Source organism: Mus caroli, unplaced genomic scaffold (assembly GCF_978045245.1).
Source record: "Mus caroli unplaced genomic scaffold, Mus_caroli_1 scaffold_13, whole genome shotgun sequence".
Classification (NCBI taxonomy): Eukaryota; Metazoa; Chordata; class Mammalia; order Rodentia; family Muridae; genus Mus; species Mus caroli.
This window is the reverse complement of record NW_028227268.1, coordinates 31,759,893-31,786,708: the sequence shown is the minus strand read 5'-3', so window position 1 is coordinate 31,786,708 and position 26,816 is coordinate 31,759,893. Positions and strand designations below refer to the sequence as shown.

The 26,816-nt window shown below is 43.5% G+C and overlaps 1 protein-coding gene across 2 annotated transcripts in view; it reads right to left on the bottom strand.

Annotated features, from left to right (window-relative positions):
• Tom1l1 (target of myb1 like 1 membrane trafficking protein) overlaps window positions 1-22,612 on the bottom strand; it is a 42,292-nt gene extending 19,680 nt beyond the window's left edge. For both annotated transcript variants that reach the window (XM_029483603.2, XM_021177885.3), the window contains exons 1-7: window positions 22,511-22,612; window positions 20,109-20,193; window positions 18,279-18,357; window positions 9,400-9,549; window positions 8,256-8,378; window positions 7,237-7,341; window positions 5,753-5,869 (exon numbers count right to left, since the gene is read on the bottom strand). In XM_029483603.2, coding sequence (XP_029339463.1) covers window positions 5,753-5,869; window positions 7,237-7,341; window positions 8,256-8,378; window positions 9,400-9,549; window positions 18,279-18,357; window positions 20,109-20,193; window positions 22,511-22,568 — 717 coding nt within the window. In that variant the 5' untranslated portion in view covers window positions 22,569-22,612. The remainder of the gene's footprint in view (window positions 1-5,752; window positions 5,870-7,236; window positions 7,342-8,255; window positions 8,379-9,399; window positions 9,550-18,278; window positions 18,358-20,108; window positions 20,194-22,510) is intronic.
• Window positions 22,613-26,816: the final 4,204 nt, after the last annotated feature.

The following is a 26,816-nucleotide window of genomic DNA, read 5'->3' as shown; positions in this document are numbered from 1 at the left end:
TCTCTCTCCCATTCCAAACATCTGCCAGAATCCTAAGCCTGCTTGCCCTGATTACTCCCCGCCCCCTGTTGAACCCCCTCTCTCCCCTCCTCCCAAGCAACTGCTCAGAATTCCATGGGCTGAGCCTGCTTACTTTCCTGACTTTCTTTCTTGGCTCCATCACCCTCCTTGCAGCTGCTGCCAGCCTGTTAGTCTGTGCTGTTGTGTTCTCAAACTTCTGGGTTACCTTTGAATTTCTTTTATCTACAAGACTAAAAACTTTCAAAGGGGACCCCAGGTTTCTCAATTATATTGTAATGACTTCAAAAGCGGAGGCCTTAGGTGCTACCTTCGGGTTCTTTCCAGACAAGCCACAGAACTATTCAGGCCCACAGCAAAGGGCCATAGGCCAGCCATCTACAGCCAGTCCTTGGCTTCCAAACTAGAATTGAATTGGTCCAGAGAGACATTTGCTTGGGAGAGCAGGTTATTTATCCAATGCTATCTACAGTGTGTTGCTCTCCTGCGCACAAACTGGCCCCTTTCTAACTATGCTACCTCATCGCTCAAGAGAAGGAGACAGACTTCAGGACACACTATAAAAGTCTCTTCTGCTCTATTTCTTACAAATGATGACAACAATGAGACTGGCCAAAGGACAAGTACTTTCCCTTCCCTTCCTTTTCTTTGTCCCTTTTTCTTTACTTTCAGGGTCCCCCACCCCCACCCCGCCAACTGGGTTTCAGATTATCTCCTGAGGATCGAATTTTAGTTTCTCATGATCTTATACTTCTCCAGTAAGCTAACTCAAAGCTTTCTCTATTTACACTTTAAAAATCCGAGTTCCCTTTCTTCTTCTCCTCTGTCCTAGAGAGGCTGGGCAAAGTAAGAAAAGAAAGCCCACTAGGTATGGCATATACCTGTGGCTCAACTCAAAAAGCTGAGGCTGGAAGGCTGTAGGTGCAAGGCCAGACGGGCCAGCAGTACAAGATCTTGTCTCAAAAATGGAAAAAGGAAGAAAAGAAGAAGCGGGCAGGGGGCAGGCAGAAAGAGGAAGTACCTAGAAGGAAACTAGCTGCACAGGGTCAGAGCAAAGTGCCCAAAGCCAAGCGTGTAATGCCAAGGAAGTAAATCCAGGAAAGATACATTCTATATTCCTGTGCCCGTATCAGACTACCGAAGCCTCTCAGGCCTCCTCCTCTATACAGGCCAAGGGAATCCGGTCTCCACCCTGTGAGGTTCTAAGTCCACTGTCACACAGCTGTAAGGAAAAGAGAGGCTGCAATCTCCCTGAGTCTCCCAAAGTACAGGAGCCCTGTGAGTCAGCTAAGGGCCTGACATAGGCTGGAGAAACAGGGGAAGACTTCCACAGAAATACATTTCAGACAGAAGGACGCAGAGAACAAGCTGCATACAAATGGAGTCTCTGGTAAAGTGTGAGCGGAAGCACAAGAAACAAGAGGCCTTAGTGCTAGCAAAAAGTCCCTGGTTAGGTGGATGTGCGGAAAAGTCCCAACCAGTTTTGAGTGGAGACTTCTTCTATTTGCTAATAACTACTCCCCACCCGTTCTTCTTCCAGATTCAATGGCTGCAGCATAAGGACCTCACTGGCCACTGGTTTCTGACAGGATTCAACTAGTAAGGCTTGCTGGTACGTTATAGGAGGGAGGGGTAGGACCATGTTCTGGATATTCATCCACTGTGTGCACTTCTACCCTCTCTGCAATGACAACCTAGGCTCATGTTGAGCCTCCAGAGTCTCCTGCGGTTTTATGAGAAGGTGGCCAATCAGAAAGTGGCGTCTATCTCTCAACACCCAGGGTTGACCTGCTATTGGTCCCCAGAGTTCAGATAGGTAGAAGAAAATTACAAACAGTAAAAATGAAGAATCTAAAGAATCACTCTTTTCATCTCAAGTCGACCTTTGTTGGTCACGGTAATAAATATTTATCTTCAAACAGAGGCTTCTATCATTTCTCTCCACAGGGGAATGCTCCAAGTTCATTGTCTTAGCTATACTAGTTGATTAGAATAAAAAAAAGTTAGATAGAATTAAAAATATATATGGCAATTAGGAACAGCTTTGTTCATACCAGATCTTGATGTACTACTTACAAAAAGCACAAGAAGAAAATTAAAGTTAAATATTGTATAGTCTTTGTAGTCAAGCTTATCTGTGTCAGAATTGTGAACATGGGCTGGACTCTAATGTTGACTCATTACACAAGTGCCCTGGACTCTGGCATCAGCACAGCAACCAGCAAATGACCATCATACTTGAAAACCTCTCCACATCGGCACCCACACACCAAGACCAAAAGACATTGTTCTTAATGGAATAACATATAAAATTCGGTTCACATACTTAAGTGGAACGTTTCCACGTGCATTTTTATTAAAGGATTGTTTGCTATGGATGGGTAAGAAAAATGGGAGGAAAGTCATAAAACACTTCATTTTAGGGCTTAGAGCAGGTTTGGGAAGATCATGTGAAACGAGAAATACTGATGCAGCAAATTTGGAAATTCTTACCTGTCACATGCCCTTTCATTTTGGTATTTATTTTTAATTTTTAATTTAACATACTTGTTAGCAATACAAGCTACAAATTTTATATCTCAAATTGGGTCAGTTTTTTTTTTTTTTTAAGGATTACTACATATGAACCCTAATGATTGATTTCTCTTTTATTCTCCTATATTAACAGGGTGCCATTAATATTATTTTGGCTTATGAAGTATGACGAAAGCTCTTTATTTTAGACAACTAGCAAAAGTCCAAGGAAAGGAGAGGGCCCCAAGCATGCCGAGCAAAATGATCCCATGTTAAGTAAATTAGATCTAAATAAAATAGACCTACACTGATGGATGAAATTAGTGTGCAGAGCCACGTATAGTACTTACTCCTGTAACCCCAGCATTTAGAAGGCTGAAGCAAGAGAATCGCCATGGATTGACAGGCTCAGCTTTACATCAAATATAAGAATAACTTGGATTATAAAGTAGGGACACCATTTTTGTTTGTTTGTTTTCGTTGCTCCAAGTTATATTTTTCTTATGCTTTGTATTATACTTTAGCAAGTAGAGATTCTTTGGTCAAACAGGTTTGTAAATGTTGGATTAAGCAGCCTTTTAAGAACATATATCTGGGCTGGAGTAATGGCTCAGCAGTTAAAGGCACCAGCTGTTCTTCGAGAGGTCCAGAGTTCAATTCCCAGCAACTACATGGTGGCTCACAATCATCTGTAATGGGATCCAATGCCTTCTTCTGGTGTGTCTGAAGACAGCTATGGTGTACTTATATACATAAAATAAATAAATAATTTCAAAAATATCATATGTTATGTTATAACACATAACCAAAAATTTTTATAAGGAGAGATACAGTAAGCTTAGGGGCTGAGGAGAGACCATGAGGTGGGAGGAGAAAAAGGCAGAAATTGCCCTGAGGTAGGCGGATTGTGAGCACATGGCCATGAGGGCTGGCCTTTTGGAGTAGGAGTGCCCCAGGAGGAACATGGCAAGTGATATCTTAGGGTTATTGACAGGGAATAGGCAAAAGAGCATAGAGGGGTGATATCTGCCCAGCTCTAATGATTTAATGCTTACTATAAATATAGAAGTTTTATGTCTTCTATTTGGGAGCTAAACAATCAAAGGTGGGGTAGAAACCCCCAATCAATATTCACCACAATAGTAACAGACAGAAGAATATGTAAAGGAGACTCCATACAGTAGATAGAAAGCAGCTTTAAAAATGATCGCTATCCTTAGAAACAGAGGTGCAAACAACCACAACAAAAAGTTGGTACTGCTATACAAATCCAGTCTTCAACAAAAAGGTAATTAATATAATGAATTTAGAGGGAAGGCAAGCTAAGAAAAACTGACGCATAAGTTTTTAAGGAACAATTCATCAAATTCAGGTATCTTTTCCCCAAGAACTACAGCTCAAACCAATGAAGGAAAGATGAAAAGAAGATAGATAACAAACTCCAACTGGAAATCTCAATGTCTAAAAAAACTGTGTAAGACTAGAAAGAATGGAAGATAGCTACAACATCTGAGGTAGGAACTAAATATTTCCCAAAATTGAAAAATGCACGTAAGGGTGACAAAGACCGTGAAGCAGGATAACAAGGGAATTTATACATGTCTGTACATACACAAACATCTCACAGCAGAACAGTAAAATACCAAAAATATTAACGGGAAAAGCAACCACAAAATGGAACCAATGGGGAGAAATCAGAACTTGATAACTGTTCTCATGAGCATCCTAGGATACAGGAGAGTTATGGGACATCTTCGAAAGACTTAGGAAAGAAGATGTTATGCCTAGAGTCTATCCTGGCATTCACTGTGAAACCACAACAAAATGCTGTGGGACATGCAGGTACCCAAAGTTTTCCCCTAGTCAGAGGGTATGCTGCAGCCACTGGAAATAAGAGTACGCAGGAGACAAGCAATACCACTGTGGGAAACAAGGAGTGGGCCTCTGAGAAAAGTGAACGCAGGAGGAGGGTCTTAACTTTCCGGGAAGACTCAGGAACTGACTTTTCCCCTAACTGTCTCTAAACCAAGAAGAATGAAACATGAAACGGAAACAACCCATCTGATGGCTTCATTTTGTCAGATAGAGCCTTGCCATGTTGCTTAGGCTGTCTTGAACTCCTGGACTCAGGAGATCTTCCTGCCTCAGCCTCCCAACTGCTAGTATTACAGTGAACCACTGTGCCTCCGTGTAATTAATAAGTAATAAAATTTAAAACTGATCGTTAGAAACCAGTAGAGGGAAGATGAACATAGGTCGGTGTAGACACTGAAAATCATGTGGGATACGGATCAGCCACTCATCCGGGTTCAGGAACGAAACGACCAACTGTTTGTTTCTCCAGAACCTAAGAATTCTCATGTCTACACTTTTTCTTAAAATCTTGTCTTACCCACTCAACCATCATACCACAGACTAACATATTTTTATCAAGGCCTTTGTAGTACTGTACTATGTTTCCAAACCAACCTATCTAAGGTCTAGAACAGCATCTTCATTTCTACACATCACAGGTACAGGAAGCAATTTTACATTCTTCCTGTATGTGAGGCTGGCTTGTCTATGACCAAGGTGTAACTTACAGTAAATTATTTTTTATAGAAGGACTAGACTTGATTATGACCATTACCACTGCATCTTTGACAGGTGATTACTATATCTCTTCATTAGGTTTAGAAATCAAAGGAAGCTGGGAGGTATGTATACATATATATTATATTTATAATATATACATATTAATACACATTATATAATATATAGTAAACACACTGTGTATAGTATATAATATATTACATGTGTCAATATACATATTATATACATACATTGGAAACAGTAAAGTATTGCAAATGCCCAGATAAAAATATGTTAGTCTGTGGCATGATTATGAGTGAGTAAACAAGATTTTAAGAAAAAAATGTAGATATAAAGAGTACTTAGGCTCTGGAGAAATATAAATAAATATATATATATGTGTGTGTGTGTATATGTGTATATATATACATATACACATACACATATATACATATATATAATATGTGTAATAATATATATACAATATATATTGAATAATATATATTATATATCATATACACATACATATATATCGTACATGCTATATAATATATATGGTATATATAGATGCTATTAACAAGTTTTACATCTACAAAGTTCAAACTTCTTCAGAGAATAACTCTTTGCCCGACTGTCCCTGGGCTCATACCCGCAGGAGCTCGATGTCTTCATGGTTTTCAGAGCCAGGAGTGTTCTCCATCAATATGGCTGTCATCACTTTCACATTCATCTTCACCATATCCAGTTCACTATGCAGCTTCCCGATCTGTGGAGGGCAATGTAACCTCCAGTCATTAAGTGTGACACACAGACACTTGGCTATCTTGCTTCTTGCCTACAGGACACCTGCTGGAATATCAAATGCCTTCGCAAAAATGTAATGTTTGCAAGCCTTCAGACATTTATCTCAGGAAACATATACTTATTTTGCAAATGGTACCCTGTTGTTCTCTAAGTAGACTTGGTGTTTCTTATAAGAAACCCACAGATATGCCTTAGGAGAGTTAAGGATGCAGAAACAAAATGACCTGGACCAACATGGATGAAGTAGAAACGTCTAGTAAGCAGAAGTTAATATGAACCTGGAGAAACGTTGCCACATCAGAAAAGAAAAGGAAGGAGGCATAGTTTTACTGTGAGCATGGTATTCGTGGTGTTATAGAAAGAAAGACCAAAGAGAAGCATTTTTAAGTGGCTTAAATTCTAAGAGGAAGTAATTACATGGCTTTTAAATGTAAGAAACACTTAATATAAAGCATTCAATTAACATAAAGTCTTCAATGGTAGCCTTTAATACAAAGATATAAATGAGCATCACTAATTATATTTATCCAGATCTCATATAAACTGAGAAGAAGGAGAACATGTAATTCATTTGGTGTAATTTACATAGGTAATAAGACAAGTTGCTACTGGGCTCTCTGAAATGAAAACAAAACAAAAACCAACCAACCAACCAACCAAAAAATCCTAGCCAACATCCAAACAAACAAAAAACCAGGAGTCAGTGGGTGGACCTCAGACCTAATCCATAGCCCCTACTGGTCATCATTCTCGTGTGTGTGTGTGTGTGTGTGTGTGTGTGTGTGTGTGTGTGTAAGTCAGAGGATAATGTTGGGATCTGGTTCTCTCCCCACCACGTGGGTTCTAGGCATTCAACTGTGGCCATCAGGCTTGATGGAAGGCAACTTTACCTGCTGAGCAATCTCTCTGGCCCCCAAGCACAATTTTTAAATGTGTGAGCATTCAATTCAGGTGAAGCTCAATGGGCTGATTCTGCATAGAAATAAACCAAGGTGACACAGTTTCCCTAAGCGGCAGTCCCTCCTCCCACAGGAAAAGAAGGGGATAGAGAAGGAGGCAGCCTATGCCTGCCACCCCAACATATATGGAAGGCAGAGGCAGGGAAATGATTATCAAGAGCTGTAGGCCAGACTGGGACACATGGTGAGTTCTAGACCAAAGAAAGCTACTTAGAAGATACCCTGTCTCAGAAAGCAAAATAAAGACGTCATTAATTAATCAAGGGCTGTTACTTTATATTAACACTTCATAATGTCATTAAGAAAATGCAAACTGTAAATACAGTGCTTAGAAAAAGGCATGGATAAATAGTGCTCTCACAGTTGTTACCTGTTCTGGGACTAAGGAAATAGTCGGGTTCTTGGGAGCAATTATTGAAGAAAGAGCAGGCGCAGTGGGGACAGATGTCGGTCGATTTGGTGAGATCTGACCAGCCTATCAATATAAAATAAGGAAATAGTATGACATGAATTAACAAAGCCACCACAAGCCTGGCTCCCATTCAGCTGACTCAGGCACTCTCAGAATAAGTCCTTGGGGGTGTGGGGTGTGGGGGGGTGATAGCTCGATCATCGGGAGTACACCTTCTCTGGTATTTGGGGAAGAGCTCTAAGCCAATGGCATGCTGTCACATAGCAGGTGTTCATAATTTAGGCTAATTAACAAAGTGACTATTCAAAAATGTCCTCTTGGTTTTCACCAAGGTGTTGTATCATGACCGCCATGCCATTTGAGATTATGGTTCTCCCTTTTCTGTGCTGTTAAAATACCTTTCTTCCCAGCACTCTGGAGGCAGAGGCAGGCAGATCTCTGTGAGTTCGAGGCCAGCAGCCAGGGCTACACAGAGAAAAATCTGTCTCAAAACAAACAAACAGGCAAACAAATAAGTAAAGAAAAAGGCAAAGCAACTCATGCAAAGTCTTTTCAGTCCCCCCCCACCCCCACCCCACCCCACCCTGCTCCCCCAACTCCACAAGCTCTCAAGGCTTTTCCTCCGGCAGTGAATAGTTCCCGGGGTCAGGCCTGGTCCTCAGCTGTAAGTGGACAGCCACAGCTGCAGATCATGACCATGATGGTTTAGGTCACTGCTTCCTCATATATAGTCAGTGTGCATAGAAACACCAGAGCCTTTCAGAAGGAAGATTCCAGCATGGTATAACACCCTATGTTAACAAACTACCAGATTATACTCAAACAGCACTGTGATTGGCAAAGCCTAAGCCCAGATATTATTCCATGAGATATAACCATATACTAGTAAATTCATCCTTCTGCTAAGCTGACTGTCAATACGGAAAGGACCTGAGCAATATATATTCTTTTCCATGGGTCTGAGAAAAGCCTCCTACCTCCTGCCGTGTCTCAGGCTCTCCATCCGAGGGTGGGAATTGAACCCCTTTCTTCAGCAGGTCAAGGTACACTTCCTTCACTTCACTCACATCTACACCTCCTGGGAAGCCCTGGGACCAGGTCTAAATTCAGGAGATATAAAGTTCCAGAGTGAAAAAAAAAAAAAAAAAAACTAAAAACCAAAAAAAAAGCAAGAACCAAGACATCTTAAAGCTTATGATGGAAAATGAGTAATTGAAAATTATGTACTCTATTCAGAATGAAAGAGCTAGTCTTGAATGTTGTGGACAGAGTGTCCACTTCCAAAGGCTAGAATAATATTATAAAGTATTTTGAATCATCAGACTCCTGTGCTCCAACATCTTGACAAACACTGGGATTGATAGTGTTGATCATCTACCACTGCTCTTGAATCTAAAACTGGAAGATTCTAAAATCCTACTGGCAACTTTTTTGACAAACAACTCTAGAACATAGATTCCACAGCTTCAGAATGAATATATGCAACCCCACCCATGGCCACAAAAGAAACTGAATAGAAGCTAGGGAAATGACTCTCTCTTCTTCAGCAGAAAGATATTATCCAATGTCAAGGAATCTTACTCCACAGAAACTTTAAACAAATTGCAGCTGGATGTAGCTTCTTTCGTAGAGAGCTGGCCTAGCAAGCATGACACCCTGGGTTCAATGCTTACTACTGCAAAAATTGAGTGTTTGGGAGGTGGAGGCAGGAATATCAGAACTTCAGCATCATCCTTGGTGTCATAGAGAGTTAGAGGCCAGGGTGGGCTAGAGAGAGCATGTCAAATTAGAGGAGGGGAGAGGAGAGGAGAGGAGGGGAGGGGAGGGGAGGGGAGGGGAGGGGAGGGGAGGGGAGGGGAGGGGAGGGGAGGGGAGGGGAGAGGAGAGGAGAGGAGAGGAGAGGAGAGGAGAGGAGAGGAGAGGAGAGGAGAGGAGAGGAGAGGAGAGGAGAGGAGAGGAGAGGAGAGGAGAGGAGAGGAGAGGAGAGGAGAGGAGAGGAGAGAGGAGTTCTTTATGCATCAATCCTACATAAATAAAGGATCATTACAACAACCAGAATTACATCATCATCTATCTATATTTAGAAATTTACCCTCCCTCAATATAAGTCGACAGACTTACCTTAATGAAATTCAAGATTCTGTTCTGAGTCTCCAGCGGTAAGGTGTATCTGGGATTCAGCAGCTTAACTAGAGTATCTTTAATGAACTCCTTCTTCACAATCAGAGATTGGAAACTCGGGCCACAGTTCTGCACGCACATGTCAATGAGCTAAATGAAGGAGCAAAGTCAGGCGTGACAGGTCTGTAGCATCATCCTTCTGACTTTAAGACCCAACAAATGCAATGAATAGCTTCTGCCAGCATTCTAATTAACAGCCCCCGATTTGCTTCCTACAATACTAAGCTATATGGCAAAAATGTTATGTTCCGATTCTGCAAGGAAGAAGAAACACAAGGTAACTGCCTAGACGCTCCAACTGATGAAGAGTCAGGACACACACAGCACACAGCAGCACTGTGTAGTAAATGACATGTGCTAAACTGTAATAAATGCAATGTCAAGCAAAACACACATGCTAGATCATGTAACATTTACTGCAGGTTATCTAGGGTCAGCCTGTCCCTTCTGTCCTGCCATTGTTAACAGTGGTACACCCTTGTACTATTAAGGTCCTGGTTTAGGTAATAAATTGCTGTCAGTCTAGCAATAGATCTTTAGAGGCAAGTGGGATTATTTAAAGTCAGGTGATTGTGTGAGAGTGATAGAAAAGGCTGGTGCTGAGCTGGGCTTTGAAAAATGACCAAGGAAAGTAGAAATGAATTTAAAGATGTACTCTAGGCAGATAAACACTGTTTTAGTTTGCATTTGGAATGCCACCACAGATCCCTGTGTATAAAGCTTGTTGCTATTTGCAGGTCGTCAAAACTTTACAAACGGGGCCTAGGGGGATGTTCCAAGTTGTGGCAGAGACACCATCAAAGGGGATTCTGGAACCATGATTTTTTTTCCTTTTCTTTTCTTTTTTTTTTACACTTCCCAGCCATAAGCATGGGGTGAATGATTTTACTCTGCCACAGGCCACCTGCCCACGACTGTCGGAAACCACAAACCGCAGAGAACCTTCTCCATAAGCTGTCTTAAGTAGACATTATCGAGATTCCTGGAAAGAAGACTACTGTAAATCATATGTAAACCATATGCAAAAGATGAATAAATAAAGGTGGCAAAGTTCATGAACTCTCACAATGGGAGGAGATTCAATGTGCCCTCTGCTTTGTCCCTGGTGGTGGCATCTTGAGGTAGGCAATTTGAGAACAGGGGGAGGGTACTTTAGATAAAGTCCATGAGGGCATTATCTAGAGTCTCCAGAAATCTGTCTGTCAGGATAGAGTCTAGCCATTCATTACCCAGGAGTCCCTGAGGAGAATGTTAGTCAATGTCATAGAGAAAAAGCTACACTCTGGACAGATACCAGCAGCACTCTACTGAGGACACTTGGAAGTCTGGTAGGCACTCAGCAGTGCAGACCCCATATAGAAAAGAGCACGCCAGACGGAATGAGTGATGAAGGAAGAGCGTTAGCTGTGTATTTCCTGAAGTAAGAAGACTGAAAGCTAAGAGAGCTTCACTCAACATGAGCTGAGGGGACCTTTCATGGAAATATGGGTAGGGTGGGGTGATGTGACTGGGGACCCTAGGGGTAAAATGGGTGGGACAAAAAAACTTAGGTATTTCTAGGTTCGAAAGGAAAAGTAAACATTCAAATAAGTTTAGCAGAGGGCTCTACATCCAGAGCTGCAGGACAGGAGAGTGAAGGGCCACCAGAGGGTCACCAAGGCCACCAAGGAGGTGCAAAGAGAAGGAATACCTGGGACACTGGGTGGAAAGGCAGTGAAAAAGCAACAGAAAGAAAGAGAGAGGGGGAGGGAAGGAGGAAGGAAGGAAGGAAAGGAGAGGGAGGGAGGGAGGGAGGGAGGGAGGGAGGGAGGGAGGGAGGGAGGACAAAAGGAAGAAAGGAGAGAGGGAGGAAGAGGGAAGGAAGGAAGGAAGGAAGGAAGGAAGGAAGGAAGGAAGGAAGGAAGGAAGGGAAAGGAAAGGAAAGGAAGGAGGAAAGAAAGGAACGATTGAAGGAACAAAGAAATGAAGGAAGGAGGAAAAATAATGTTGGTAAAATCAAAAGAAGCTTCCAAAAAGAAGGGTGTTAACAGCTACTGTTAAGGACAGACAGAACAGCTATAATATGTTCACTGATTAGTGGTGCCATTCGTCAGTTTGCATAAAACAACACAGTCACAATTCAGGCTAAGAAGAATGGGCTGGAAGGGAAAACTGCGTACAGAAAGCTGATTTCTGAAAAACGATCTAAAGGTAAAATCAAATCCCCGTGCCACTTTGAGTTTGAGGGGACAAAGCAACTGTGCTGTGACCAGCAAAGCTGTCATCTCCTCAGAGAAGCACCCCAGCACCTGACTTCCCCGCATGCGCTGTATTTTGAGTGTCATTTTCACACAATACAAAAAAGGAGCAGCGGGTACACAGAGCTATACTTTTAAACAAGAAGACCATGGAAGCCATCAGAAAATATGGGAGCTGAGTACATGAAGAAACACGGGGAAACCTTTGAAGCAAATGGAGGTAGAAGCAGAAGCCACACCCAAGTAAGATTACTGTGTGGTGATGTAAGCTGGCTAGACAGAGTGGCATGGCACATTGGAAATGATGCTGAGCTTGACCAACTATTAAAGTGAGTTTTGAATGGGCGGGATGCTACAGACAAGTGCCTCTAATCCAGTGGTTCTCAACCTTCCGAATGATGCTTTCATACAGTTAGTCCTCATGTTGTGGTGGCCCAACCTCCACAATAAAATTATTTTTGTGGCTACGTCAAAACTGCAATTTCGCTATTAATTGTAATGTAAATATCTGTGTTTTCTGATGGTCTTAGGCCACCCCTGAGAAAAGGCTGTTTGACCCCGAAAAGGTCACAACCCACAGATTGAGAGCTGATGCTCTATTCAATGCAAGTTTATGGGCTTATCCAACTGCTTGTACGGTCTTGGATAAGATATCAAGCTTGCACTTCTCCCTTTTGTTTGGAGTCAAGTAAATGATGGATTCCTTGCTAAATATTGCCCAAACCAATTTTTATCTTTGGCATACTAATACTTTACGGTAATGAGTAACATTCCTGAAAGGTGTATGTGCAAAAAAATCAGAGTCAACTTAGAGTTCTGAGACTGTTAACATTTGGAGATCAGCAGGCATGCCCTTTGTACTTTCCCGCTGGAATCAAGACTGTCAGAGCTCATTATTTCTGTATCATCTCCTCCATTCTGTCTCCAGTCCTCACCCATCCCCACCCCGTTCCCCGCTCCAGCTCACTTGGACTCTAAAACAGACTGTGGTAAATGGACAGACTTACAGGAGTAGCTTAGCATATTTTGCTATCTAGCTCTGGTGCCCATGTGCTCAGATAGCCTATCTTTGGAAACAGGGTAAGTAGGAATCTGTAATCTGAGGTGGGAGAGAGAACTGAAGGAACCAAGCAACCAAGCAAAGCGGAAGTGGGTGACTCAAAGCTTTGCCCATCTATTTTTGTGCTTTCACTTATGAGCAAATCACTTATGTGAACTCGTGGCAATGCTGTCTGTATCACGGACACTGGGCCTCTTTGAGGAGCTTACTGTAAGAGCCTGATGATATGTCATATCCTCTGAGAGGGAGGCACAAAGCAGGACCTCTGCAAATGGTGACCATCTGTATTGATGGAGAATGTTCTAACACGAGAGAATGTGCTCATCAAGAGAAATAAAAATTCTCCTCCATTCTGTCTCCAGTCCTCACCCATCCCCACCCCGTTCCCCGCTCTAGCTCACTTGGACTCTAAAACAGACTGTGGAAAATGGACAGACTTACAGGAGTAGCTTAGAAGAGAAAGAAAAATGGTTAGAAGAGAAAGACCTATTGGTCAGTTCTGCTTCTCACTGTAGGTATATCTAAGTCAGGTATAGTGGCAATACTAGATTTCAGATGCGTCAGAGCTATATCTGGACCACCAACTGTGACCACATCAAGGCAAGGCTACTCTATCCTACTAGCCTCATGTACGAGAGAGCTGTTTTCTCATCCTTTCTCATATGATAAGCCACTGGCCGGACGCTCACCTTTACATATCACCTGAAAATCGCTATAGCTCTTTATTGGTGCCTGTTCCATAAAGGACTATTACATTCCATTGCTTCTTGGGAACTTGTTCAACCACTTTTCAGTTGACAATGACAGTGGTATTTGCTGAGGTTAGTCACAATTGACTCATTCAAGAGAGGGCTCTCTAGCTTAGAGCAATAAAGCTTAGTAACAACACTGAATACAAGACAAAGCGGAACTATTGACTTCTTGGGCTGAGTGTGTATCTCAGTGGCAGGGCCCTTGTCTGGAATGCACAAGGGCCTGAATTCCACTGCATTGTAAAAGAAAAACATAAAAAGCTACTGGCTCCTGTATTAAACTCTGCCATTGAGTGTTGGGAGCGGGGGAAAAATCATAGTATAGTCAGATTATGTCAAAGACCTAACAAAGGCTGACAAGTCCATGGAGAACTCTAAATGACAGAGAGTATTAGAAACATTCATAATTGACTTAGACTCTCATCGGTTCACAGAAATAAGATGGAAATGTCACTTAGGAGATGACTTATTAAAGAGTTTATTAGTAAACTAATAATTGCCCTTGACAGTCATTGGGCCATCCTTCTGTGACTAATTCTGCTCATAATTCAGTTTAGCCTAAGAGAACACTGAAGGCAGGCAGGGCAGAGGCCTTGAGTGTAACTCTGAAAGACAACAAGCAAGCTGAGGTGGGCCCCACGGGCCATTATGTGTACAACAAGGGAGGTCTACATGCAGGTATCGAGAGTCAAAGCCCAAAGCCCACTTCAGAAAAACTCAAGACAAATTTCTTCTCCTCTCATTGCCCCTTTTCTATGTTCATGGAACATACACACACACACACACACACACACAAAATCTAGATTCTATATATGAAAGAAAATTTGGTATTTCCCTCTCAGAATCTGTCATATACACACACACACGCAATCTTATAAGGATGGACTAAGGGGAAAGGGGAGACAATGGCATCTATGTGACATGAACTAAGGAGGGGTATTGGGTGTAGAAGGGATGCAGTAAGAAGGGAGTGATGGAGGAGGGACGGAAGAGAGGGATGAATAAGTATATACTCACTGATACACACATGTTAAGATGACACAAGGAAACGCACTGCTTTGCATGCCAACGCTAAAGACTAACTAAGGAAGTCTGGAGAGATGGCTCAGTGCTTAAGGGCACCTGCTGCTTTTTCCAGACGCCCCCAAGTTCAGTTCCCAGTACTCATACTGAGTGGCTGGCTCACAACTGCCTGTAACTCTAGCTCCAGGGATCGGGCACCCTCTAATGGCTTCCGATTGCAGTTGCACACAGGTGGCATACATTTACACAGACACATACACACAAATAGAAATAAAATTTTAAAATAAATTAAGGAAAAGAAAGAGAAGTCAAGACGAAGCATCCATCTTCCTCAACCTTGGCAGACCTGGAGGCTAACAGTGAAGTTGAATTCTGACCCCTCACCCTTGACTCTCATTTTTATGTAAGCATTGGGCTCTTAAAAGACTCCCTGGTTTTTGTATGCTGGGAGGGGAAATCACAATGCAGAGTAGGTAGAGTTAGGGGTCCACACGCAATAAAAAGCAGCTGCTAGATGGGAGTCAAGCTTGAAAGGGAAGAATGGAAGCCCAAAGATAAATGGAAGATCGACGGGACAACATTCTACAGCCTCCATCCTCCTCCTCTGAGAGGGTCCCATGCATTGCAAGTGAAGGTGGAGGACATGGACCTGGAGATAGAGAACTCCTGAACCATGAAGGAGGCTAATACAACTCTCATAGAGGCAAATCACTAAAGAGGGTAAACAACTGAACTGTAAGATTGCAATGTAATGCCCTGGTGGAAATAGGGGACACATTCCTTGCCTTTCCTTATCCTTATTACTCAGTTCTCTCAACCTTCGGCACTCCTGAGATCCACTAGATCCCTCCATTTTAGTGCTGTCTACATTCCTCTCTACCCTAGGTCTGAAAATACCTTCCATTAGCCCAGGACTCTTCCTGGATGCTAGAAGAAATGGGATGAAGTTTGGGAACTGAGGGGATGGGAACCTAAACCAATTCAATCTATACTGGATACAGGAACATTTCTGACTCAGGACTAAGCATGAGGGAAGGTACCATAGACACAAATTGTAGGGCACGTGGGTCTTACAGACAGGAGTAAGAACTGGAGAGGTGGGATGTGCTCAAATCCCAGGAATTCCAGGGATCTGAGGTGGTAGGAGTGGAGCTGTCCCTTCCTAGCCTCTATCTAAAGCCTGCTCTAGAATGCATAACAATGGCCACCAATGGAGAGGACCTGGGGAGTTTCCTAACCCAGCACTCCTAATGAGTCTTTCCTCATGCAAATAGAATATCACCAACATCCCAAACTCAGTCAAACAAAAACCTTTACCAGCAAATCCCACCCCACTCCCCAAGGTTCAATACAGTCAGTCCCAGTCCACAGGTAATAAAGCACACAGGTTCTTTCATCAAGGATCCTGAGAGTGGCTGTCTTTACTGAGCTGTATCACTTGGGGAAAAGCTCTCTCTCTCCCCAAGCACTCATGGTTGGACCTTGGGTCTCCTTGGCTGGGCAGGTTCTTGCTGCCTGCAGAGGCTCCCATCAGAGGAGCAGCAGCTGCTGCAGCCACAGCTGCCACCACTGCCACTGTAGCTGTTGTGGGACCTGGGACCCCAGCTACCTGGCCAGACTGGAGCCCTGTGGACCCTGTCTGTCCCAGGCTGCTCTTCACCTTCCTTGATGTGACAACATACAGAGACATCTAACACAACAGAGAGAACTGGGTGTCCAGACATCCCTGGCAGAGAGAGAGAGGCAGAATTCAGTACCACAGCAAATGGAGCACATGAGAGACTCAATTCATTCTTAGAGGAAGAGTAGTATAAAAAAAAGGTATGGAATTTAGAATCTTAGGACTGGGTTCAAATTCCCATACATGCCTCTAATAGAAAGTTAATCTAAGTTACTGAACTTCTTTTTCTTTCATAATCTACAAAATGGAACTGATAAGACATTCACCTCCTGGTGTTAAGAACATCAATAACATACCAAGCATTTGTCTTTCTTTCTTTCTTTCTTTCTTTCTTTCTTTCTTTCTTTCTTTCTTTCTTTCTTTCTTTCTTTCTTTCCTTCCTTCCTTCCTTCCTTCCTTCCTTCCTTCCTTCCTTCCTTTCTTTCTTTCTTTCTTTCTTTCTTTCTTTCTTTCTTTCTTTCTTTCTTTCTTTCTTTCTTTCTTCTTCTCCTCATCCTTCTTCTTCTTCTTCTTCTTCTTCTTCTTCTTCTTCTTCTTCTTCTTCTTCTTCTTCTTCTTCTTCTCTCTCCCTCCCTCCCTCCCTCCCTCCTTTCCTTCCTTCCTTCCTTCCTTCCTTCCTTCCTTCCTTCCTTCCTTCTTTCCTTCCTTCCTTCCTTCCTTTCCTCCTCCTCCTCCTCCTCCTCTTTCTCCTCCTCCTTCTTCTTCTTTTTTTTTCCTTTTTGGTTTTTCAAGACAGTATTTTACTATGTAGCCCTGGTTGTCCTGGAACTCACTCTGTAGACCAGGCTGGCCTCCAACTCACAGAGATCTGACTGCCTCTGCAATCCCAAGCATTGGGGTTAAAGGTGTGCACCACCATCAGCCAGCTAACATTCCAGGCATTTCTATCCTGGTCCTGATACCTTGATATTTCCACAGAAACATATTACTCCTTTTTCAATAGTTCCATCATTCTGTGGTCTTCATGAGCAGGTTGCTATGAGTTAGAGACAGACAAGAGTCCAGCAACCAGGAAGGAGGTAAATACCTCTAAAACTACAGTCAGTTCCTGACTGAAAGGCTTTTTCTGCATTTTTGGCATGGATACTATTTAACTTACTTCTTTTTATTTACACAGTCCCACGTACACACAATGTGATGCACTACTTTCCAGGTTAATCTAGAAAGTGGGAACTATGCTCACATCTGCCTCGTAGCCTTCTGGTAAACACTGCCTTTACTCCTAAAAACAATGTGATGCTGGTCATGTCGATGTGAGGTCTTTCTTCCAGAAGAAATGAGGAGGCCATACAGCTCATTTCCAATGGACAAAGGACAACTCACCAGTGTGACTGAAGAGGCCACACAGTCACAACTAAGGGGAAAGAGCTCTCATCTGTATCACAAAAGGAACGGTGCACAGGAGACCTGCATAAAGTGACAGAGAATGTTCTCCCAATGACATCAATCAAAAGAACCTCACTGAAATTTAAGGGGCTGCCAAGGTCTCAGGACCCCTCAAAGGGGCTGGAAGAAGGGAGAAAGCTATAAGGGAGCCATCTCTCACAGTTGCAATTTTCTCCTTCAAACATGGCCAACGAATACAAACACATGCTTGCTGATCCATGTATCAATCACAGGTTTTTAACCACAAACTCAAAGATCTTAATCAGACAAACCGATTCTGTGACAATGATTTCTTTCTACAAAATTAGATGGCACTGTAGTCAACTGAACTCCCTTCTGTAGCTCTCAACAGATGAGGAGCCTTAAGTCACACAGTCCAGAAAGTACTATTATGGGGCCGTCATCTCTCATTAAACTCATTAAGAATGTTAATTGTAAGCCGGGCGTGGTGGCGCACGCCTTTAATCCCAGCACTCGGGAGGCAGAGGCAGGCGGATTTCTGAGTTCGAGGCCAGCCTGGTCTACAGAGTGAGTTCCAGGACAGCCAGGGCTATACAGAGAAACCCTGTCTAGAAAAACAAAAAGCAAACACAAACAAAACAAAAACAAACAAACGAAAAAGAATGTTAATTGTAGGGGAGAAACCCCGCAATCTTATTTATAGCATTAAAAGTACTTACTGATAAGGAAAGTTGGATTTGTTTGTGGTTATAGTTTTTGGAGATCCTTTTCTTCAAAGCCTTTACTGCATCTTTTGGCCTATGGCAATAAAGACACTGAAATGAACAATTTGGGTAGAGAGGCAGTCTCTATGGAAGCAGTGTACAATATGGAAATAGGAATGGCTTAAGCGTAAAGGCGGATGTTTGATTGTGCTTCTGTCTTAGCTGGGCCACTTAGCGCACCATCTCTAAGCTGCCTTCCAAAATTGATAGATCACACCACCTGCCTCTTGGGGAGACACAGCTGAGATATGTGTGCAAGGATTACACAAACAGTCATGAAGTGTTGTACACACTGGCTTCTATACACACACAGAATCCGGTTACAGGAAATGTAACCCTAAAACAACAAGAGAAAAGTGATCCCTTTAAGATTCTTAGCACTGCCTGAGTACCCCATATGTAAGGGGATATAAGAATTACAGCAATTGGCTAATTTTGATTAGCTGTAACCTGATGTTAGGGAGATCTGCAAATAGAGGGTCAAAATTCACTTCATTAGATTTCCCTTCTGCAAGATCAGTAAAGAAACTGATCATAGTAATGAAAAAGGTTCACAGAGGATCTAAATACCACACAGTGTGTGTGTGTGTGTGTGTGTGTGTGTGTGTGTATAGTTGTTGTTGTTGTTATATATGCAGGAGAGATACTATGCAAGCTTGAAGGCCTGTACCAGCATCCCCAGACCCAGGTAAAATCATGGTGGATGGATTACAGCCTGCTTGTCATGCTAAGGCTAGGTTAGCAGGTGGAGACTGACCCCTGGGTAAGCTAGCTAGCTAACTAGCCTTTCTACACAGCTCTGGGTTCAGCTGAGAAACCCTGGCTCAATAGATAAAGAGGAGAGAAATTGAGGAAGATATCAGCAGTTGGTATCAGCCTCAGGCTTCCACACTAAAGTGTGCTCACACACATGTGAACACACATGCACTCCTGCGTACCACACAGAGACACATTTAAAAAAAAAAATCTGTAAACTCTTAGAAGTGTCAACCATAGGCACTTGCCATTAATATATAACCAATAATCATTTTACCATGTTTTCTTCATCAGCACACTCTGGACAAAATCTGGCTCTACCAATTATCCTTTAAGAATGTTCAGGGAAATGTACATGTTCGCCTTTTATCATAACCTACAGTTGACTAAAATCAAAGTAGCAGTGCTTGTTAATGACTTTGTTTTTCTTTTCTTTTTGTTATTTAGTGGCTTCAAGTTTAGATAATATATCAATACCCAGCACATCTTGTAAGAGCACAGTATGAACTTGGGTGAGCTGGTAGGATCACAGATAAATACTTGTCCCCTGACAAGGAAAGAAAAGATTGCTCAGTTGTTTCTCGAGCAATCAAGATAAGGGTCGGTCACCATGCGCCTGGACAACAACCCCTGGAAACCGCTCAGTTCTGCTTCTGGATAGTGTTTCTGTTACATAAAACACTGGCAATCACAGCAGGAGAAAGCTCTAAAGAAAGAAACAATTTATCCCTCTCTTTAAAAGATTTTTTTTTCCAAAATGAGGAATTTAAGTGAGACAACCACAAAATTTAAAGTAGTAAAGAAAAGGTAAAGAAGGTGACAAGCTCTAATGACCTCTTGGGGTCCCCTGCATGCTGGAGGAGGAAGTTGTCCCCACTGTCAGCCTGCCATCCTCACAAGGCAGGAAGTACCCAAAGGTCAGTGAAGCGGTCTGTCAACCAAAACACCCAAACCTTGGCAATGGAAACCGAGCTGCAGTTCTGATGGATCTTATCAGGCACAAATGCACAGATACCATGGTAAACTTACCCGTCCTGTGTGGTGTTAATTATGTCACAGATATGCATGAACTGGCCCCAGTCTTCAGTCTGAACTCCAGCAAAGGTAGCCTTTTCTATAAAGATAAAACTGCTTGTGTTGAGTCTGAGCCACAAAGGAGAGAAAACAAAACAAAACAAAACAAAACAAAACAAAACAAAACAGAATCTCATGTCCTTGAAATAATCTGCTTGGGGGTGGTGGTGCACTTAAGTTTATGCTACCAAAGGGTAAAGTGATTTCTTTTCTCTTCTCCTGAACAATTCTCAGTAACTCAGGAATTGATCAGAAGCCAAGGCCAGAGTGCTGCTGTTTCGACAGCAATGAGTGAGCCACTAAGAAAGCCTGCAACAAATCTCCAGCCTCCAGTGTTTTTCAGAAGCCAGAACTATAGATCTGTGGCTTGCTGGGCAGTCACGGACCAGGTGAACAACACATCACTAAGTCTATTCTCGTTTAACTCATGGTTACAGATGATGAAAGAGAAATTCAGAGAGAGTAAGGACATTAACCTAGGTTACACATCAAGTATGATGGGGAACTTGCCTTCAAAGCAAGGGTATTTGATTGCGATATTTATATTTTTAAAGTATGTATCGGGAGGGGTGTGAGGAAGAAAAAGGCAGAGCTAGCACAATTACAGAGCAAGATGGCTTCTGGCATCAAACTTACACCAGGCAGATTTACATACTCACACCCTTGACATTTCCTTCTCTAGATGGCTTCATTAAGGACACAGGACCAGGGTCAGAAAACCGCTAACGCAGTGGGTCTCAACCCTCCTATTGCTTCGACCCTTTAGTAAACTTCCTTATGTTATGGTGACCTCCAACCATAAAATTATTTTCACTGCCTACTTCACAACTGCAATTTTGCTAGTTATAGACTGCAACGTAAATATCAGTGTTTTTCCACGGTTTTAGGGGATCCCTGTGAAAGGGTCCCCAAAGGGTCTCAACCCACAGGTTGAGAAACATTACTGTCTGTGTGCTTATTGGCGTCTACGACAAAGATCACCATGTACGGCGCAAACCATAGTGTGTGGCTTTAATGGGATCCTAAATGGACAAAGCTGGGTCATCTTGTTCTTCCATCTGGCTACTTCTTTCTCTCAACATGCTCATTCCTAGAGAACTATTCACACTTCAAAGGCCGTGGCTGAGTTCGTTTCTCCCTTTTTTTAAGTTTTGTTTGCAAACTACGTGGTATCTTTCAGTATTATAAGGGTGTCTTAACAGTGGATGCTGCAGAATATGGCCATTCTCCTTATCACCAGGTAAGTTCCCTGGGGGATGGGGCTATGCCTTCCCGAAGGCATCCAGCTAGTAGTTCTAAATGTTTTCAAAACTAAGGGATAATCGGACATTGCCGAAGTGCCTTTTGCTTCAGTGAGGATCCATTTCTGCTCGGGACTCATTCTAACACATACTATTCAGCAAGGAGATGGGCAGTTACAGTGCTTTTCCTAGAGGGCAGCTCTCTTCCAGTATTGTAAAGATGTGGAAACTCAGGTTTAAGTTCAAAGGTGTTTGTTCCCCATCCCCGCAGCAGTTAGTTTAACTTACTTCCAATCTAAACTTTCTGAGACTGAGCCTTAAAACTACCAGGTTCATAGGATTTCATCACCCCACCAAGTTCCCAACAGTTTGCCTGTCATTAATACACCCTGGTGCCACACCCTGTCCCCAAGGGAGGGGGCAGGGTAAAGAAGGGAGCTGAGGTGGCAAAAAGCCAACTGTATGTAGTCAGTGACTTCTGCATCCACCTCTGTAATTCAGAACACAAACACAAGGGATAAGGGAGGACCATGCTGGCTGGGTTGGAGGGTGATGCTTGGTCTAAGAGCCTCCGTGACTGCAGACGGCCCCTCTCCCAATCTCCATCTTTAAGCAAAAGGCCCACTCACATCGCTTGGGCTGTGCGCTGGAGAAAATTGGTTTGGAGAAACCTGCCTCTCAAGGTGAGATCACGCCAATTAGCGTCTCAGATCTCTCTTTCTGGTCTGTAAAATGGGTATAACAATAAGGTGCTGAGAGTGGACGCACTTTATGAAGAACCTTCCCCGGGTCAAGAAGTTTCCACTTTCTCCTCCCAGCGGTCCCAATACTCCACGCAGTGCTGTGTTGCAGGTCACCTGCTTGGCTCCACTCGCCCAACATTTTGAACTTTGCATTTTTTTCGGAGAGGTTCTGGTATGAGTGAGCCAAACCCAGAAAGGTGGAAAGTGGCCGCAGGTGGCACGCAGGTGGCGTGGGAAAGCTGCGGGGGAGGGTAGCATTTCCTCCGACTTGGTCCAACTCGCCCCCCACCCCCCAATCGAGAATGGAGTGGAACCGGCAAAGCTCCCACGGTTCCCCAAGCCAGCCGGGATGTTACTCCCTGCGCCTCCTTACCTACGAGGTGACCCACAGAGGTAGCGTAAGGATCGCGGTGACTCTTCCCAAACGCCATGGTAGCTCCAGAGAGCCCTCCCAGGAAATCCGCCTCCACCGCCCTCCGACTCCACCCGCTCTGTGCCCGAGGCTCCTCCTCTCCGCTCCAGCGCTTGACGGCCCCGGAGAGGCGCCAGGCAGCGAGCAGGGCGGGGACCCGGGGGACTTGGCGCACCTGCCGCGTGCTCCTGGCGCTTCCCGCACCTCGTGACTCTAGGTGGGCTGCGAGCCCGGGTGGAGTGATGTGACTCCGCACCCCGGGCCTGCGAACTCAGAGTCCAGCTCCAACATCTCCACCGCAGGGCTGAAGACCGCTCCCCTCTCTTTGGAGACTAGGCAGTGTGGGATTAATTGCTAACACAGACGCGAGGGTTATTGCTAAGGTTTATTCAGACAAGGACATAGACCTCTCAAGTCACACACCTCCAGAACCATGAGACTTCGCCTATCACCACTCCGGAGGTCCCTGAACCGATTTTTGCGCCCTACCCTTTAAATCTACAGAATTGGGAGGAGGATGGGCTGTCTAGGAGAGCCAAGGCCTCCCTTGAGCCCGGGCCCTTTGTTTTTCTCCGTTTCCAAAAGGGACCACAAGGCGCCACCACACAAGCTTTTGGCTTCTAGCTCTATCTCCTAGGAACCCTGCTTTCCAGCCTTATGGTGAAAGGAGAGGGGCTTTCCTGGGGCTCTGGCAGGAAGTATGTTTGGAATGTAAATCCACATTAAGAAACAAACCTCTGTTTCTATTTGAACCAAGATTTCTTTTTCCTTTTAGGCAGCACTGCTAACATCTGTAGGATGCCTCCTGAGAGGATGGGCTACTCTGCTGGTAGATTTTGCTTCCTGTAGCTAACTGGGACTGAGCTTCACATTAATAGTGGGTTTATCACCCCCCCCCCCCCATGGTGACTAGAAAGAGCAGGAGGACCTGGCCTGACTCATGTTTTGGTCTTCCATATTTTAGCATAGATGTCAAAACCAATTACATTATGCTCCAAGTGGCTATCATTTGTTGTATTGATCTGGAATCTTCCTCCTCTTCCTCCACCTCCTCCTGTTTGTCCTCCTCCATGAGTGAGTTAACATCGGGATCCTACAATCTAAAATACTGCAGTTTTGTTGTGATGGTGTTTCTTATGATGAGGTCAGTCCTACCTGAAATAGGACATGCCTATCAGGCTCACTAGCTGTTTCATGTGGTCTGATCTCTCCACTCTGGCAGTCAAGTAGTCTTTATAGCTGATGTTGTTGAAAACCTCTTTTGGCTCTCTCAGCAGCCTGATCTCTGTCTGTCCATAGCAAATCATTTTGCCTTCATTGTCGTGTGTGATGGGGCAACATTAAGAAATTCAAGGGCTGGAGAGATGGTTTAGCAGTTAAGAGCACTGACTGCTCTTCCAAAGGTCCTGAGTTCAATTCCCAGCAACCACATGGTGGCTCCCAACCATCTGTAATGGGGATCCGATGCCCTCTTCTGGTGTGTCTGAAGACAGCTACAAGTGTACTCATATACATAAAATAAATAAATCTTTTTAAAAAGGAGGTGGGGAGGAGAAGGTCAAGTTCTCCCTAAGCTGAAGTGATGATGACTTTCTGTCAGGAAAGAGAAGTTGGATGGAACCAAGGATCCCCATAGATCACTTATCCCTGCTTCTCCCTGTTTCTACTGAGAGGGTGGTTAGGGTTTTGGTTTTCCTCTGCCTGATTTCCTTACATGCCAAGATTGAGGGAGACCAGGAAGAAGAGTAGCAAGGAGTGTGTCCTGGGCACAGTGGCTGATGACTGATCTCTCTCTCAGCTGTGCCTGCACAGCCACTGTCCTTCAGGATGTCGTGATGTCTGTAGTCATTTCTTTCTACGCTCTGTCACTTTCTCCATGATCTTGTTCTTTCAGACATGATGATCAACCCAGTCAATGTCACTGCGGTCTGGGAGAAGGCTGTTAGAAGTCACAGCCAAGTTGAGGTCAGAAAAGAAACATTCTTCTAAACACGCAGTAAGGATTAAATATCGAACTAGCACCGGGCTGGAGACGTGGCTCAGTGATGAAAAGAACTGGCTGCTCTTCTAGAGGACCAGGGTTTCCAGCACCCACCTGGCAGCTCACAGCCATAGGCAACTCCAGTTCCAGGGAATATGACACTCTCTTCTGGCATACAGGAGCACTAGGTACACACATGGTTCACAGAAATACAAGCAGGCAAGCTACTCATCATATATAAAATAAAATAACGTTTAAATACGTGAATAAATTGGTAGATACTAGGAAACCTTACACACTTTCAATTTTAAGAATTCTCCCTAAGCAACTTTAATACATGCTTATGTATAAAATGTGTGTGTGTGTGTAGGTATGTACTGTGCCACACTCTCTGTGTGTCTCCTTGTCTCTGTCTCTCTGTTTCTTCTCTCTCTCTCTTTCTCTCTCTCTGTATGTGTGTGTGTGTGTGTGTGTGTACTAGTCAGAGAAAAACCTCAGAATTTTGTTGTTGTTGTCAAGTCTCATAAGCCATGCCAGCCAGTCCAGGAACTCCCAGGAGGTTTTCTATCTCTGTCTCCCACCTCACTACAGAATCGCTGTGATTGCAGATGCATGCTACTGCCCCCCCCCGCCCCCCGCCCGCCCCATGGTTTTGGAGATTCAAACTCAAGTCCTCATACTTGCAGTGTACGCAAATGCTTGCATGCTCACCAAGCCCTCTCCCCAGCCTTGCTAGTCATTTTCGTATGTGTAAGTCATGACGCTAGGTAAAAATGAGCAAGACTCTACTTTTCAAAATGTGTTTAATGCCTGCAACTAGAAATCTTTTATTACTGTGACATAAATTTCATTTTCATAAATGAACTGAGATTCAGGAAGATAGAACTGTTAAATGGCGTGGCTACATTTTGAACTATGCTTGTCTGATTCTGTAGCCTGTATGACTGCCAACACTTGAAGCGAATGCCCGAGTGTGACCTTTAGTAGTTAAGGGATTCTGTTTGATTCAAACTGAGGCCGTGATGAATGGGGTGAGCTACTTTACTGTCACAGAGTTCTGCGGATTTTTTTTTGTGTTTGCTCAAGAATGCTAATGTGTTTTTTGCTAGTACCATAAATTAGATGTATTCTATACTCATTACATGATTAATCCCATAGTAAGTATGAAACCAGATTTCACAGATTAAAATAATTAATGCAGATCATTTTTCACATAGCTATGCTGTTAGTTAAAAAAAAAAAAATCTAACTCCAGACTCTAAGCACTGTACTATATCACCCTTTTGTGGTCCCAGATTTAAAAAGGTAGATTTGGGTGGGGTGGGGTCTGTGTGTGTATGTGGGGGGCACTGCTTTCAGAATGAAGAGACCAGAAGTGGTAAGCATATGTGTTTGTAAATTGAAAGGTACTTTATCAGAGTGAATCTCCCCAGCGGTTCTGTTTCTCACCAGAGCTAGCTGTGGCTCTCGAAGTCACACAGTCTCTGTTCCCAACACTTGAGAGTGACATCCAATGTAAATGAATAACTGGCTCAAGGTCATTCAGTGCCAGAAGAGAATGAGTCAACATAGGGAGGTTAAGCACAAACTGTCCACTCCCCCTTCTTGTGTTCTCTGTTTCAGTATTGAAATGTGAGCCCTCAATCCATCTGCGGTATCTTCTATAGCGCTGTCTTTACTCTTTCCCACTAGGATGGCTTTCGTTGCCAATCCATCCCTTCCCAGTTGTGCCTCTATGGAAATTGGCTTCTGTAGCCCTGTGATAAGTAACTCCAGCAGCCAGGCTCACTCTGTTTTTATCTCTGTGTGAGATCTTTCCTCCTTCTTTCCTCCAGGTATACCCCCTCCCTACCTTTCTTCTTCTCTGCTATTCCCCAAGAGTCTTCACCTGGTTCCATCTCCCACTCTGCTGTGCCAAGCCTAAGCTTCCATATCTTCCCATAGCCTTTGCTTCCTTTCTCCCTTTCCCTCCACCACATTCTCCTTTTCTATTCTTTAACAAAGAAGTCTTTTCTGACCATTCCCACAAGAACTGAGCCTCTCTTTCCTGCCATACAAAAGTATTGCTACAGCAGTTTTTCGACGCCATGAGTCTGTTTATGCTACCTAACTTCAGAAATGCCTTCCAGCCTTCTAAATAAAAGTCCCTCTGGGAAATAGGCCCATGCTTGGGTTGTGTGCCCTGTCACTTGTCAAACTTGAATAGATATGTGCTGAACACGTGAATAGTCCTTCAAAATCTCAAGAAGCTCTGCTTGTCCTTAGATCCAGTCCCTTAGCCCCACC